At 40.4% G+C, this 17,894-nt stretch overlaps 1 protein-coding gene across 2 annotated transcripts in view; it reads right to left on the bottom strand.

The window, feature by feature from the left end:
- LOC140728297 (parathyroid hormone 2 receptor-like) overlaps positions 1 to 17,894 on the bottom strand; it is a 146,858-nt gene that overhangs the window by 30,377 nt on the left and 98,587 nt on the right. For both annotated transcript variants that reach the window (XM_073046826.1, XM_073046827.1), the window contains 4 exons: positions 12,421 to 12,574; positions 7,501 to 7,561; positions 5,932 to 5,998; positions 2,209 to 2,303 (listed from right to left, as the gene is read on the bottom strand). In XM_073046826.1, the coding sequence (XP_072902927.1) occupies positions 2,209 to 2,303; positions 5,932 to 5,998; positions 7,501 to 7,561; positions 12,421 to 12,574 (377 nt within the window). The remainder of the gene's footprint in view (positions 1 to 2,208; positions 2,304 to 5,931; positions 5,999 to 7,500; positions 7,562 to 12,420; positions 12,575 to 17,894) is intronic.

Genomic DNA, 17,894 nt, shown 5'->3' with positions numbered 1-17,894 from the left:
TACTGTGGAAGACACTGGCTGCATGCCATATGTCGGTGTTTGTCAGGGAGCAGGAGTGAGTGCTATTGCTATTTCAAAGGAAAAAAGCGCTAGGCAGACTGAAAGGTCTTCAAGCAAGTCACTTGGACCAGATGGACTACATCCCAGAAACCTGAAAGAGGTTGCTGAACCTCTTTTCAATGAACCTGATTTCAATGCAATGGATACATTGGTCATGATCTTTCATGAATCGCTTGGTTCTGGCGTTGTCCCGGAGGACTGGAAAACCGCAAATGTCACTCCACTCTTTAAGAAGGGAGGAAGACAAAAGAGAGGAACTTATAGGCCAGTTAGCCTAACCTCAGTGGTCGGGAAAGTGCTAGATTTCATTATTAAGGATGACGTTTCGGGATACTTGGAGACTAATGATGAAATAAGTCAAAGTCAGAATGGTTTCTGTAAAGGGAAATTTTGCCTGACAAATCTGTTAGAATCCTTCGAGGAAGTAACAAGCAGGCTGGACAAAGGAGAGGCAGTGGATATCATTAACTTAGATTTTCAGAGGGTATTTGATAAGGTGCCTCACATGAGGCTGCTTTACATGATAAAATCCTATGGTGTTACAGGAAAGATACTGGCATGGATAGAGGAATGGCTGACAGGCAGGAGGCAGCAAGTAGTGGTGTTACTCAGGGGTCAGTATTGGGACAGCTATTTTTCACATTGTTTGTTAGTGACTTAGATTGTAGAATTGATGGCTTTCTAACAAAGTTTGCAGATGATACAAAGATAGGTGGAGGGCTAGGTAGTGCTGAGGAAGCAATGCGATTGCAGCAGGATTTAGACAAATTGGGAGAATGGGCAAAAAGTGGCCAATGGAATACAGTGTTGGGAAATGTATATAATGCATTTTGGTAAAAGGAACAATAGTGCAGACTATTATCTAGATGGGGAAAAAATTAAAACATCAGGGGTGCAAAGAGACTTAGGAGTCCTCATGCAAGACTCCCAGATGGTTAATTTACAGGTTGAGTCTGTGGTAAAGAAGGCAAATGCAATGTTGGGATTTATTTAAAAGGGAATGGAATCTAAAAGAAAGAGATAATACCGAACCTTTATAAGACACTAGTCAGGCCACACTTGGAGTACTGTCAACAGTCTTGGGCCCCTTATCTCAGGAAGGATATACTGTCACTCGGGAGAGTCCAGAGGAGGTTCATGGGGATGATTTTGGGAATGAAGAGGTTAACATATGAGGAGCATTTGACAGTTTTGGGCCTGTACTCACTGGAATTTAGAAGGCTGCATGGGGATCTCACTGAAAGGTTGAAAGGTGGATACAGAGAGGATGTTCCCTCTGATGGTGGTATCCGGAACCTGAAGGCACAGCATCAGAATTGAGGGGTGATCATTTAGAATAGAAGTAAGGCAGATTCCTTCAGCCAAAGTGTGGTGAATCTGTGGAATGCTCTGCCACATACTGTGCTGGAAGCGAAGCCCGTGGGTATATTCAAAGCGGAAGTTGATAGATCCCTGATTGGTCGGGGAATCAAGGGATATGGTGAGAGGGCAGGTGTACAGGGTTAAATGGGATCTGGGATGAGCTATGATAAAATGAATGAGCGGACTTGATAGCCTGAATGGTCTAACTCTGCTCCTATGTCTTATGGTCTTATGGTCTAAGCCTGGAATAGATTGGTAAACTGTAGACATGAAGAATTTTGTTTAAAAATGATGTTAAGGAGTAATGGATCAGAGAGAGTGAGGAAAGGATACCTCTTTACAAAGTATTCAGGAAAGATAGGTAAGGAGAAGGTATCTGTTTCATTTTTTTCATTTGTTTTGGAGATACAGCACAGTAACAGGCCCTTCCAGAGGACAAGTCAAAGGAAACCCATGTGGTCACAAGATGAACATATAACAGCAGTGGACTCGAACCTGGGTTGTTTGCTCTGTCATTGTGTTATGCTAACTGCTACACTACCATGCTATCTAATGCTACCCATTCCACTGGGAAAATATTATAGTGCTAGGGAGATTATCTTTAAATCTAAATGTTTGGAGTTCAGATACAAATTATGAGGAGAAGACTAGGAAACATTTGCAGGGAAATTATTAAAAAGCATTAACGCTGTAAAGGTGGCAAGAAGTTTTAAATGGAAACATGACTGAATAAATGGAGTTGCTAAATGTTAAGGACAAAGAATGAACTGACAATATAAATGTTACCTGTACTGCTTCTTTGCATCATATCGCCCAGCATTGGTCTCTCGGAGTTTAGTCGCCAGAATCCGAACAATATTGACAAACAGAAAGAAGTTTATCTGAAAATATATGAGATGAATCATTGTTTATTGTGACAACATAACCACCCATCAATATACAAGATACAGGTGTCCTCCGCTTTACGAATGTTCACTTTACGCCACTTCACTTTTACGAAAGACCTACGTTTGTACATTAGTAACCTGTTTTCGCATTACAAAGAGGATTTTCACTTTTACAAAAATTTTTCCCATACAAATTAATGGTTCTTTGCTTTACACCATTTCAGTTTAAGAAAGGTTTCATAGGATTGCTCTACCTTTATAAACGGGAGGACACCTGTAGTTTCCTTTAAACTGTGCGAGCTTCTCTGCCCTCTCCAGTTTTAATCTCCTATGCACCCCCAGCTTTAATCTCTCTGAAGTTGCTGGTCATTCTGTATCCGTTGAGGTCATGTGCTCTGGTATTTCCTCACTGTACTGCTTACTCTTTGTTGTTCTCTTCAAAAACTTTGCTTAAACTTCAGCCGGAAACATTATCAAATCCCTGAATCAAATTTTGTATAACAACACATGTACCTTTGCTACATTTTAAGGTGTTTTGCACATGCATCAAATTTTGAAGAAGCCTTCAGCTTTGTAAATTCAACCTGATTCACTTTGCATTCTAATTACAGCCAAATTAGAGTGTATTGTTACAGAAAGCACTGTTCTGTTTCTCTTAGTACACCTGTCAGCTAGAAGTTAACATGGCTGATCAGCGTCAAATTTGTGCAAATACTTACAACAAAGAAAGAAGCTAGTTTGTCCATCACATCAGCGCCAACAAACTAACCCCATCAGTCACATTTCCAGTCCTTTTTCCCTGCAGCCCTGCAAGTTTATTCTCCCTGACATGCATATCATCTCCTCCTTGGTTTAGCCAGACACTAACACTTAGAGTAGTTGTTTAACCCATCAGTATGTTTTAAATATCGATTTTAAAATTTAAAAAAAAATTTGTCTATGAAACTTCTGGATGTTATAATAAAGGTCGGGAACGTATTCTTGCTTACTTTGGAACTGCATAGACTGTTAAAGATGACTGCTATAGAAATCACAAATACAAGAAATGCTAAACAGGTTTTAGAACAATTTTATGGAGATAGAGAATCCAATGTAATTGTTCATGGTATTACAATATTCTACAATCCTCTTCATGATCACTTGCCCTAGCTTGATATGATGTTGATAATTTTTTTGCAACAACTGCACACATACAACAATTCGAAGCATTTCTTATCAAAAATTATTTCAGTGCATTCCATCATTTTGTATGGGCTAATTCAACACAACAGTTTGTCACATTTCTCTAATTGTTAAGGAAGAAATAATAAAGGGATGTGTGTTAGATTAACAAGATGTCATGAGTGGAAATACCTGTATTTTTCTCTGAAAACTAGTTGGTTATTACAGTAAAATAAGGATCTGAATTCAACAAAACAAGTCTTGCAAGAAATAATATTCACACTAATATAGGTCTAATTACATGCTTCTGCCCTAATCAGATAAGATGTACAGCAGATTCCTGTTAATTGGTCTATCAGTTAACTGCTACTGCAGCGTTAAAGCCAGGACCAACAGCCTGTGGGACAGCTTCTTTCTACAAGCCACTAGACTTTTAAATTCACATGTCTGTACATTGTAATGGAGTCATAATGCAAAGATTTTTACTCCCTCACATTGTGGGATGGATGTAAGATTTAAATAAATCCTAAATTCTAATCAGTGCAGCCAATTATTAGGACAGCGCTTAAAGAACAAAAACTAATCAAGGAAAATGGCTGGGATTCCCTTTGTCTATTTGAGACATTATGCAGCTTAATTGCGACAAGAAACTATTGGCAAACAGTTTCTAATTAGTATCAGTCACATGGACTTACATGGCTGTTAGACACATCATACTTAGAGTGAACAGTTCTTACATAGTGTTGTCTGTGTTTGTGTTCCAAAAGCAACGATTTTTGTCACTGATAATTGGCAAGAAATAAACATTAAGACAATTCAGATCAATTATGTTCACTGCAGTTTCAAGCATTCAGGCTTGGAAATGCCAGAAATGGCCAGGAGTGTAAATGAAACGATTTCACTGCTTCAAATGAAAAATTTGAAGGTATCGACAATCATCGTGAATTTTACAACAAAAATGAAGATTTGGAGGATGCAATCATCAAAAGCATTGTATGAAGGTAGTCCATTATCTGCACTATGTTTGCACTGATTTTGTTCATTTACAGTCAATCAGCAGCGTACATCAAATGAATTCTTCTGTTGATAATCATTAGGAACAAATACACAGTTTTATAGTACTGTAGAGTTATTGCTAGTGTTCTGATTTGTTTTGTATTTCATTTAAATATATAAATTGTTACTCAGTTAAACAGTAGTTTGTCTTTTTTATAATTTTAAAATTATTTCCATGATACTTTGGCTAATTGGGGCAGCTGCTTAATTGTGGCAGCTGCTATGTCCCAAATAACTGGAATTCTTTTATAGTGTAATATGTGTTAACATGCTACAGTGATCAAAATATTTTAATATTCTGTGCTGTATCTCTAAAAAAACATATCCTTTCTATTCAGAAATACTAACAATAAACAATCTTAATAATAAATGATTTTATACAACACAGCACAGCACAAGTTTAACGCTAAACTAAAACAGACTGGTGGTATTTGTTTTCTGATCTATAATGCACAAACCAAAGTTCTCAGAACAGGTTGTTAAAAGAGTGATTCAGTCTGAATCCTATATGGCCTTTCTTTAGTACAGTGATGTTCGATTAATGCTAGCTTAAAAGTATTGAATAACTTTGGTTCACAAGTTGATAAGTGGTAAGAGAGGTATATGGCATACTTGCCTTTATTAGTTAAGGGATTTGAGTTATAGTCAGGAAGCAATGTTGAAGCTTTAGAAAATTCCAGTAAAACTGCAAATGAAGTTATTGCATTCAGTTCTGGTCACCCCATCATAGGGAGGATGTGGAAGTTTTGGAGACGGTGCAGAAGGGTTTTTACGGGATGCTGGCTGGATTAGAGGGCAGGACAAACAAGTATTCTCTGGAATGGTGGCAGCTGAGGGGAGACATAATATTTTATAAAATTATGAGAGGCATAGATAGAGTATTGTTTCCCTGGGGTTGACCTGTCCCATTCTAGAGGATATGCAGTTAAGGTGAGAGAGCGGAAGTTCAAAGGAGATGTGCAAGTCAAGTTTTTGACAGAGTGGTGGGTGTCTGGAATGTACTTCCATAGGTGGTGGTGGAGGCAAATGTGATAGAGGAAAGACATATGAATATGCTGAGAATGGAGGGAAATGGACCATTTGCAAGCAGAAGATATGAGTCTATTTAGATATCATTAGCTTCATTAGTTCATCACAACATCACGGGCTGAAGGGTTTGACTGTGCTGCACTGTTCTATGTTGTCAAAGCTGATCCAGCTAGCACTTGTATCTGCTCACAGAATTATATGAAGAATGCCTATGATCAACGAGTAGCTTTGAATTACTTTTGTGCATTACTTTTAAAAAAAGCCTATTTCACTGACTCTTCAAATTTTCAATGTGAGCTATTTTCATTTCTGTAACTGTATTTTCCATTCTTCTTGCCAGTCGTAACGATAACTGGAAGTTATAGAGTGCACTTACCACAATAGTTATAACAATTGGTGCTTGATAAATCCATTTAAAGTTCTCCTCATTTAAGTCCCAACATCTTTGTCACAAAAAGAAAGAAAGTTATGATAATACAACGACAAACTTTTAGCCTATTGTTAGTTGTAACAGTAGTCTGATCTTGTTAATTCTCCAGCTTCTTAACCAGACTTTCACACACCAGAGCCATGCTTTTAGTTACAGTAAAACAGAAGAAAATATACTCAAGATTGAGGCATCTAAAACATCAGAAAAATAAATATTAGGGCAGCTACTTGTCCTGACAACTAACTGCATGGAAATCGGCAAATCTCCTTCAACTATTCCCAAATGATTTTAGTTTACAAGTTCTCTCATAACACCATCCACTTAGCCTTCTGTACAGAGAAACCGGATGTCCAGATTGTGGTTCTTTTTGGCTGCAATGTAAATTGACATTTATCAGACTGAAAGTACTTTTTTATTGCTCTCTGTGCTCCATGTTAGTTACTGGTCAGGTGGTACATTTCCCATGTACTATGGGCATGTCTGTAACTGATTTTGGAAAGTGATAACATTAGGTAAAAACAGAATATGGTAGAAATAACACCTCTGGAGAAAGAAACACCTCAACATAAATATGATTATTTGCACCCAGTCTTCAGACACATTATTTTAAAGACTTCCAGACTCAATATTGGTTCAAGCTCTTTAGATGATCAATACTTTTATCACTTTAAATTGAGTTTTCCAACACAAATATCTTCATGTGTTAATTTAAGCTAATGATTCAGCTTCCCCCATTTGCAGCTGCAAACCAATCATTTGCTACCTTCTTTTACCTAGCACCATCATTCCTTTTCATTTGCCGATAATATTAACTCTGTTTCTCTTTCCTTAGATGCTGTTTGACCTGCTGAGTGTTAACATCAGTTTCGCTTCTATTTCAGAGTTCAAGGACAATCTGAGGTCCAAGTTAAATAGCAATGTTTACAGTATATCCCTTAACAACTGTCTTCAAAAATTGCAGGTGATGGCTAAACACAAATGGACAGATTTCATGGCTGAAAGTAGTGCTTTCAGGATCAGAGTATTTTGGAAGATATCACTAAATGTATATGTTAAAGAGCTGCAATGCACTAACTAAGAAATATAAACTATTACATTAAGATATTAGTCAGGTTCCTGACCTGAAATTTTTCAGAATATTGACAGTTCCAAGATAACTGTTCTAACTGGTGTATTATACGTGTTTTTTTAATATATAAATCTCAGCTGATTAAGTATTTTTAAAATTATAAATCTTAGTGATTGTGATTCTACTCATGAACACTGACCTTCTCATGCTCTTGAGAGTTTGAAGTTGTTGAAAAACCTTGAGAGTGAATCATAAATACCAATATTATAAATAATGTGGGGTTTAGGGCCTACATTACAGGAATCAGGATTAGTATTATTATGCCTCATTGTATCAAACCAGAAACCTGGCAGATTTTCTTCAAACATCAGCAAAGAAAGGTGATATTCTTCCAATTTCTAACAAATTAATTTTTATTTTATAAAGAAAGTGATATGTTTTCTCACCTTACATCAGCTACCATTGCTCTCACAATGGCCCAAGACACAACAAAAATGGACGGAACTCCTGGAATAGAAAGGGTCAGGTCACTTATAAAGTTTATTTCACTGATTGACCAAGGCATAAAATACAGAGATTTGTGAATTTTTTGAAAGATGGCCCTACTATTAAGCATACATTATCAAAATAGAAAATTGAAAGTAACTTTAAACAGTATGACCAGGAACTGCTAATCCTACTGCATGAAATTGCAAATTAGTTCTCAATTAAAACTCCTCATGGTCATTTACTGGATTTCAAGGTTACAGTTTTCATTGATTAAATTTAGAGCAATCTTGAGTTTTAGTTTCAGCTGTGATCTATACAGAAAGATAAGCTGGTATACAATCACAGTCTCTCTGAATAGATACTAAACATTGACTTATTATCTGCCTCATCCCAGCTCCTCCCACCAAACTACTAACAAGAACATATCTCTAAAAAAGACTATATTCATCTTTGTTTCACCACCCAGAACAGATGACACTGCCAAGAACTCTAAGGGAATGTTCATTGCATTTGGTGATAGTTTGGACATATTCCAAAACTAGACTGAAGACATAAATCAGGCGTAACAGAAATCCGAAATCACAAACGTGTTGTTTGTTCAATTGGAAATATGCCTGTATTTACTCATCACATAAATTCCTCCTACTTCATGACATCTCACTTGGTCAACATTTCTATTCAATACCTACACTTATCCAGGTTTCCTTTGTGTATAACAAAGATTTTCATTAATAGACAATAGACAATAGGTGCAGAAGTAGACCATTCGGCCCTTCGAGCCTGCACCGCCATTTTGAGATCATGGCTGATCATCTACTATCAATACCCGGTTCCTGCCTTGTCCCCATATCCCTTGATTCCTCTATCCATAAGATACCTATCTAGCTCCTTCTTGAACGCATCCAGAGAATTGGCCTCCACTGCCTTCCGAGGCAGTGCATTCCAGACCCTCACAACTCTCTGGGAGAAGAAGTTTTTCCTTAACATGAGAAAGTCTGCAGATGTTGGAAATCCAAAGCAATACACACAAAATGCTGGAGGAACTTCAGCAGGTCAGGCAGCATCTATGGAAATGAACAAAAACAATTGATATTTTTTTGCGGAGACACTTACTCAGGACTGGAAAGGAAGGAGGGAGATGCCAGAATAAAAAGTTGGCAGTAGAGCAAGGAGGCTAGCCATAAGGTGATTGGTGAAGCTAAGTAGTCGAGAAAGATAAAGGACTAGAGAAGAGGAATCTGAACAGAGGACAGAGTAGACCATAAGAGAAAGGGAAGGCAGAGCAGACCCAGGGGAAAGTGATAGGCAGGTGAGAAGAGGTAAAAGGCCAGAGAGGGGAATAGAAGAAGAGGGGAGGCGGAAAGAAAAAACCTTCAGTCCCTATACATTTCTATCCCCTGCCAAGAAGGCCTTAGAGATCTCTGCTTCTTTCTTGACAAAAAAAACAACCAATTCCCCATCATTATCACCCTCCTCCGTCTGGCAAACTGGTCCTCACCCTCAACAATGTTTCTTTTGGCTCTTCCCACTTTTTCCAGACTCTAGGGGTAGGCATGAGCACACACATGGGTCCTAGATATACCTGCCTCTTCGTTGGCTATGTTGAGCAGCCCATGTTCCAAGCCTTCCCTGGCAATAGTCCCCAACTCTTCCTCTGCTACATCGATGACTGCATTGGTGCTGCTTCTTGCACCCATGCTGAGCTCGTCCATTTCATCAATTATGCCTCTAGTTTCCACCTTGCCCTTAAATTCACTTGGCCCATTTCCGACACCTTTCTCAATCTCTCTGCCTCCACCTCTAGAGACAAATTGTCTACCAACATCTTTTAGAAACCTATTGATTTCCGCGGTTATCTTGACTATACCTCTTCCCACCCTATCTCCTGTAAAAAGTTAACAAATTTCATGACACATGCCGGTAATAATAAACCTGATTCTGATTCTGAAATGTTACTCCCTTTTCTCATTTCCTTTGCCTCCACTACATCTGTTCCCAGAATGCAGCTTTGCTTTCCAGAGCACCTGAGGTGTCCTCCTTTTTCAGAGTTCTCCCTCCACATCCCCTCTGTCTCCCGAACATCTGCACTCACCCTGCCTTCCTGCCACCTTAACAGTGAGAGAGTTCCTTTTGTCCTTACCTACCGCCCCATGAGCCTCACTCCCTCCATGATTCCCTTGTCCATTTGCCCCTCCCCACTAATCTCCCTCCCAGCAAGCCACCTAAGTGCTACACCTGCCCATTCACCTCCTGCCTCATTTTCATTCAGGGCCCCAAACAGACCATCCTCGCTAAGCACCACTTCACCTGCGAATCTGTTGTGGCTGGTGCTCCCAATGCGGCCTCCTCTACATTGGCGAAACCCGTCGTAAATTGGGGGATGCCTTGTTGAGTGCCTCTGCTCTGTCTGCCAAAAGTGAGGCCAAACATTTTAATTCTGATTTACATTTCCATTCTGTCTGACATGTAGGTCCATGACGCTCGCTTGTGCCAAAATGAGGCCACCTTCAGGGTGGTGGAGCCTCCAACCTGATTGATTTCTCCTTCCAATTAAAGAAAATCCTTCCCCTCTCCTCTTCTTCTATTCCCCAGTCTGGCCTTTTACCTTTGCTCAATTGCCTATCAATTCCCTCAGCTCCTCTCCTCCTTCCCTTTCTCTTATGGTCCCCTCTCCTCTCCTATCAGATTCCTTCATCTCCAGCCCTTTACCTTTCACATCCACCTTGCTTCACCTATCACCTTCCAGCTAGCCGCCCACCCCTCACCCCCACGTATTTATTCTGATGTCTTCCCCCTTCTTTTCCAGTCCTGAGGAAGGGTCTCAGCCTGAAACATTGAATAATTATTAGTTTCCATAGGTGCTGCCTAACCTGCTGAGTTCCTCCAGCACTTTGTGTGTGTTGCCAAAGATTTTCATTTCAATCACCTCAACTGATTGCAAGTCACACACTGCACTCATTCTCTTTAGTTTCTCCTGCATTTCTTACCAAATTCATTGGTGGCTTTGTTACAAGTACTGTAGGTCTTGGCAAGAAATTAACATAACAGAAAGAAATTTCATGCTTTGTGCTATTTTCCAACAAAATTAGTGCATTGGCATGGGCACCATGCTGGATTTACACTTGGTGGCCACTTAATTATACATATACTCCTCGTTAATGCAAGCATTTAATCATCCAACTCAATACATAAAAGCATGCAGACATGGTTAAGAGGTTCAGTTATTGTTCAGACCAAACATCAGGATGGGGAAGAAATGTGATTTAAGTGACTTTGACCATGGAATGATTGTTGGTGCCAGACAGGGTAGTTTGAGTAGCTGAGAAATGACTGACCTCCTAGGGTTTTCAAACACAACAGTCTCTAGAATTTACAGAGAATGGCATGGCAATTCTGTGGGTGAAAGTGCCTTGGTAAGGGCAGAGGTCAAACGAGGATGGCCAGACTGGTTCAAGCTGACAGGAAGGGTGACAGTAACTCAAATAACCACACAATACAATAGTGGTGTGCTGAAGAGCATCTCTGAACGCTTATGTCAAACCTTGAAGTGGATGTGCTACAGCAGCAGAAGACCATGATCATTCACACAATGGCCACTTTTTTAGCTACTTGAGGTACCTAATAAATTGGCCACCTAGTATACATTCTCTCTGTTAAGTATTTAGTTCAGCTGGGCCAATTAGCTTTTCTTAAGGCACTGTAAACTATCAGATAGATCAGTGGTCCTCATACAGCTGGCGAGAAGTGCCGTTGCTACTGGCCTGGAGCGCGGACAGATGGGCACCGCCTCTAAACCTGTTTAGCACACCGAATGTTCGTGGGGAACCCGGTGCTAAAATATTTGCAGACGACCTAATTCAGCCTCGGGGTTTCATAAGTAGCAGAGCAGCTACCTCACTGCGATCTACTGAAAGTCATCCCTCGAGCCAAACTTTTGTCGGCCGATAGATCCTACCTACCTACAAGGAGGGCGGGCCCGCGCCCTGTCACACTCCTCGCTAGGTTGGTCGCTCTCTCCGGACTGCAACCGCCACGGACCCGGCACGGGGACCTCCGGCCCTGACCTTGTCCTCTCACCCCACCCACGACCAGCCGCACCTGGCCAAGGTGACTGGCAGCAGGCGGGCGGAAGGCTGGAGTTCGGGCCCGGAGGCTGTCTAATGAGGCAATGAAGCCCTCAAAACTGCTTTGGTACCTTGAGTCCAAGCACCCTGCATTTAAAGACAAACCCATTGAGTTTTTTGAGCAAAAAAAAACGTGAGCAAGCGGGACAGAAGCAAGTGCTGAGAGCCACGAAAACTAAATTGTGGAATAGACTGGACATAAGGAACCCCCTTCGAGTATCACTGTCTCCCATCACCCCTCAATGGGACTGTCTTGTTGCAGGGAAACAAGGCCAGGGCTCCCACTGATTCAGCGATATTGGTGTGTTGCCATGATTTTATATGTTCATACGAGGAAAATATGCGCTGTGTGTTTAACATCCAAACATTACTTAAAAGGTTATGATGCTATTGACTTATAAGTGAGTTATAATTGACTTATCACTATATTCATGCAAGGAAAATATGTGCTGTGTGTTTAATATTAAATTCATTAGATGAACTCTTTTAGAAACTAAACTGAGTGTATTAGCCACTTATAAGTGACTTATAGTTGAGTTATCACCTATATTCCAGTCGTGATTAACACCCCCATTCTCCCCTCTCCCCCAGGGTTGGCCGGTCTGCAAGAATATTGTCAGTATTAAACTGGTCCGTGGTGCAAAAAAGGGTGGTGACCCCTGAGATAGATGATATTTTCATCATTCTCCTGCTCTGTTTTTGAAAGTCTGTTATTTAGTCATTTAGTCTTTTTAAGAAAATGGAAGCACTTACCCCATCCAATGAAGGTGAAACCCCACAGATATTTTCTGTCAGACAAAAAGGCCATCAGTATGAGGCAATGCAAGTATAGACCCTCTGCTAGTATCCAGAAGTAGTTCGTAGTGATGAAGTAGATAAACAACACGACAACAATCTTGCACCTCACCTGTTAGATGAGTAAAGGTAGAATTAGAGAGAGAGGAAAGATCTGTGTATTTGCATTATACTGCAAAGTCATAACTCATCACTCATTGAGTCCTCAGAAGACCTGACAACTAAAAATGGAAAAGGAGTTATCAAAGTTTCTGGTACACTTTAAAATAACAGATTGGGCAAGGCTATAGGAAAATACTGGGGCATTAACATGATTTAATAAATCATTTTCATTGTGGGTGCCACTGAAAAGACTGGGATTTATACCTCTGCCCTTTGACCTAGAAGGAAATCTAGGTGACCTCTTGTGGAGTCATTTTATTCCATGTACTTTTTTTTTTAACAAGTCAGGTCAAGTCAACTTTTATTGTCATTTCAACCATAACTGTTGGTACAGTGCATAGTAAAAATGAGACAACGTTTTTCAGGACCATGAATTACATGACACAGTACAAAAAACTAGACTGAACTACGTAATAAAAAAAAAGAAAGCTATACTAGACTACAGACCTACACTGGACTGCATAAAGTACACAAAAACAGTGCAGGCATTACAATAAATAATAAACAGGACAGCAGGGCAAGGTGTCAGTCCAGGCTTCGGGTATTGAGGAGTCTGATAGCTTGGAGGAAGAAACTGTTATATAGTCTGGTCATAAGAGCCCGAATGCTTCGGAGCCTTTTCCCAGATGGCAGGAGGGAGAAGAGATTGTATGAGGGGTCCTTCATAATGCTGTTTCCTATGCGGATGCAGCGTGTAGTGTAAATAGATAGATAGATAGATAGATACTTTATTCATCCCCATGGGGAAATTCAACTTTTTTTTCCAATGTCCCATACACTTGCTGTAGCAAAACTAATTACATACAATACTTAACTCAGTTAAAAAAAAAATATGATATGCATCTAAATCACCGTCTCAAAAAGCATTAATAGCTTTTAAAAAGTTCTTAAGTCCTGGAGGTAGAATTGTAAAGCCTAATGGCATTGGGGAGTATTGACCTCTTCATCCTGTCTGAGGAGCATTGCATCGATAGTAATGTCCACGATGGCAGGAAGAGAGACCCCGATGATCTTCTCAGCTGACCTCACTATCCACTGCAGGGTCTTGCGATCCGAGATGGTGCAATTTCCGAACCAGGCAGTGATGCAGTTGCTCAGGATGCTCTCAATACAACCTCTGTAGAATGTGATGAGGATGGGGGGTGGGAGATGGACTTTCCTCAGCCTTCACAAAAAGTAGAGACGTTGCTGGGCTTTCTTTGCTACGGAGTTGGTGTTGAGGGACCACGTGAGATTCTCCATCAGGTGAACATCAAGAAATTTGGTGCTCTTTACGATCTCTACCGAGGAGCCATCGAAGTTCAGCGGGGAGTGGTCGCTCTGTGCCCTCCTGAAGCCAACAACCATCTCTTTTGTTTTGTTCACATTAAGAGACAGGTTGTTGGCTCTGCACCAGTCCGTTAGCCACTGCACCTCCTCTCTGTATGTTGATATCATCATATTGATATCATCAAGTTGTTCCTTTAAGGTATTTGATAGCAGATTGGAGTCTCATATTGGGTAGACTTGAAGGCGAACTAGTTTCCATTTCTCAAAACTATTGACAAATGTTGAACACTTAAATATAAAACTCTTTTAGTATTCCATACTACCTTAACCATTAACTTGCTGATTTCTAAAACAACACATCTGTAGACATAATTATTGGCCTTATACTTTGCAGGTACTATTGCATCTGTGCACAACGACATATCAATTAAATAAAGGCGTGTATGTGGGAAATAGCTTTAACTGGTGTATTCACATTGGGTTGAGAGAGAGGGAGGGAGAGAGGGGTGAGAGAGAGAGGGAGGGACCCATTCTGTAACTGCTAGAAGCTGCCTTAACTAAGCCACAAGCTTGTATCCCTTCCCTGATTAAACACTCTTACCACAATCCTTTTACAAACTGTGTTATGCTCTGAACCCGCAGCTTTTCTAAACTGCCACCTCACCACCCTTACTGCACTTATGAAGCAGATGACTTAAAGGCATTTCTCTGTGTGAGGGCATTTCAGGAGTGCACAAATCCCTTGGTCTTCTGCGCTGCTGACTTTCCAAATGATTGTCCCACAAACAAAATATCTGCTGACCCCCCCCCGCCCCCCCAGTTAATGTGTTAAATTCTACAATGACATCTTACCACTCTGATAGTAATGTTTTACTGATATCGAGGAGTGGTAAAGGAGGAGGAATTCTGCAGATGACAGTGACGGATCAGTTAGTCTGCTTTTAGTTAGAGCAATCGAGAGATCGCACTGCTTCACCCTGTTTATTTTGGCAGCGAAGCTCAGTCTGACCTTTCAGTCCAAAGGTAACACTTCTGACAAGACTGAACTTCCTCAGTACGGCTCCGTTTATGCATCATGCGGAGTAGCTGATGCTGAAGCTGACTCGTACACTGTGATGAAGGGGAAGCGAAGAAAAGGGAAGATTTACACCCAAAAAGAGACAGATAGGTAAACAAATATCCGAATGTGAATTGCATCATACATAGAGGAAGAGTGAGAACAAAAGATAAACAAAGGGGGAGAGTCAGATATGGCAGTTCGATCCAAGTACGTTTTCACTGCAGATCAGTATCTTTGCACACTACCTTTTGTGAGAGATTCTTGATCAGTAAGCCACAACTGTGAGAAGCTCTCTTATTTTCTACCATATTGACATCTACAGAACTGTTCCACTGAAAGGCAGATGACTAATAGTGCAAATTTAAAGCAACCTGGGCAATGGCTTAATAAATTTCAAGCATGAAACCAGATCCAAGATTGGTAGAGGGTCAGGTAGTGTTATGGACACAGGGATACTGTAAAAGGACATAAATACTTACATAGTGTGTGTGTGTGTGTGTGTGTGTGTGTGTGTGTGTGTGTGTGTGTGTGTGTGTGTGTGTGTGTGTGTGTGTGTGTGTGTGTGTGTGTATTTAAATTAAGTAGTGCAAAAAGAGAAGGGAAAAATAGTGAGGTCGTGTAGATGGGTTCATTGTACATTCAGGTGGAGAAGAAGCTGTTCCTAAAATCCTGACTATGTGTCTCCTCGCTCCTGTGCCTTCTCCTTGATGGTAGCTTTGAGAAGACATGTCCTGAATGATGGGAATCCTTATAGATGGATGCCACATTTTTGAAGGCATCACCTTTTGGAGATGTCCTCGATGTAGGGAGGCTCGTGCGCATGATGAAGCTGGCTGAGTTTGGAAATTTCTGCTGCTTTTCCTGATCCTGTGCAGTAGCCGTTCCATACCAGACGGTGATGCAGTCAGAATTTTCTCCACGGTACAACCGTAGAAATTTGCTAGACTCTTTGGTGACCTACCGAATCTCAAAACTTCTAATGTAATATACCGTAGATGTCGGATTATAAGCCGCTACTTTTTTCCCACATTTTGAACAGCTTTGAACTCTGCGGCCTTTAATACGGTGCGGCTAATACATGATTTTTTTCATGCCGCCAAAAACATTTTGCCTCGTAACAGTAGACCAATAAAATTGATGAGTAGTTCACAGCGGTCCAATGAAATTGTACGATAAATCAAGCGCACTTTCACAATTAAATTATTGTAAATCAGTCATTTGTACTCACCCTCATCAACATGGAAAACACTCGAAGAAAAGCATTGTGCTGCCTTTATGGCAGTTATTTAGTTTATAATATTTTCGCTTAGTAATTCATTTTCTAGTTAAAGTTAGAAGTGTTTTAACTATATTTGTTTTCTGTACTACATCGCGGGATGCTATGACGTCACACCCGGTTTCGCCGCGTCTTGTGGGAAAAATGCTGGTTTGCGATAAACGGGAAGGCGGGGGCGAGCGGCATTACGCGAGTGGCATTGGATCTGAGCGAACGCTGCTTTTAAGTTAAAGGCGATCAATAACTTTTCCTGGTAGGCTGCAGTATATATATTTTTTACCAGTCGTTAGGAGATATTGGAATGTTGTTCAGTAAAAAAGTATACGCAACGTATATTTAAAAGTAGCCGCGTTACAGGCACGGTTCGAAAAAAAGCATTTGCAATATGTATTTGTTTATGTTACCATATGGATTTAATTAAAAGTTAAAAAATCCTCACGTGTAATATCTTTCTGTGTAAATATCTCATATTACAACGTGGGACACCTGCGGCCGAAAATCCGGTGCGACCTAAAATCCGGTGCGGCCTGTACAAGTAAAAAATTGATTTTCTTTCTAAAATTAGAGCCAGCGGCTTTTAATCAGGTGTGCTCTGTAGTCCGGAATCTACGGTAAATGCTATTGTGCCTTCTTTGTAATTGCACTAATATTTTGGGCCCAGGATGGGTCTTCAGAGATGTTGATATCTAGGAACTTGAAAATGCTTACTCTTTCCATTACTGATCCCTTGATGAGGACTGGAGTGTGTTCTCTCGACTTCCCCTTCCTGAAGTCCACAATCAATTCCTTGGTCTTACTGACATTGAGTGTAAAGTTGTTATTGTGACACCACTCAACCAGCTGACCTATCTCGCTCCAGTACTCCTTCTCGTCACCATCTGAAACTCTGCCAACAATAGTTGCGTCATCAGCAAATTTATAGATGGTGTTTATGCTGTGCCTAGCCACACAGTCATGAGTGTAGTGAGAGTACAGCAGGGACATGAACAGGTTAGGAGAGTGGACACAGAAGTGGTAGATGGAATACAGAATTATGAAGTGTGGGGTTATGCATTTTGGTAGCAAGAAATACCTAAGATATAAGAAAGTTCATAGTTGAAAAATAAAGGATCAATGCATATGCAGCAAATTTTTATCCCTGTATGGATCAATTGTAATGGATCTCTAATCCTGTCAGCCCATTTTATGGTATTATCAAAGATTGCCACTTACTGAATTCCACAGGAGTCCCTGGATCCTGAAAGGACACATTCCCAGCAGTTGGAAATTTTACCCTCTAGTAAAAGAGGGTAAACCATGGGAGAGCACGGTAGTGTAGTGGTTATCACAATGCTTTACAATACCAGTGACCCGTGTTCAATTCCCACTGCTGTCTGTCAGGAGCTTATATGTCCTCCCCATGACCACGTAGATTTCCTCCAGGTGCTCTGGTTTCCTCCCATAATACAAAGGCGTACCAACAGGTAGGCTAATTGGTCATTGTAACTTGTACCCTGATTAGGCTAGGTGGATTGCTGGGCAGTGTAGCTCAAAGGGACAGAAGGGCCTGTTTATCTCAATAAATTTTTAAAAATATAACTAAGTAATTGGTTCTACAATCTAGGTAACCTCTTCAAATCCAACTTTACATCCTCTGTAGCTTTCACTACATTTTACTAGAAACTG

Source organism: Hemitrygon akajei, chromosome 5, assembly GCF_048418815.1.
Source record: "Hemitrygon akajei chromosome 5, sHemAka1.3, whole genome shotgun sequence".
NCBI classification, from domain to species: Eukaryota; Metazoa; Chordata; class Chondrichthyes; order Myliobatiformes; family Dasyatidae; genus Hemitrygon; species Hemitrygon akajei.
Note: the sequence above shows the minus strand (reverse complement) of the source record. Positions and strands in the feature narration are given on the sequence as shown.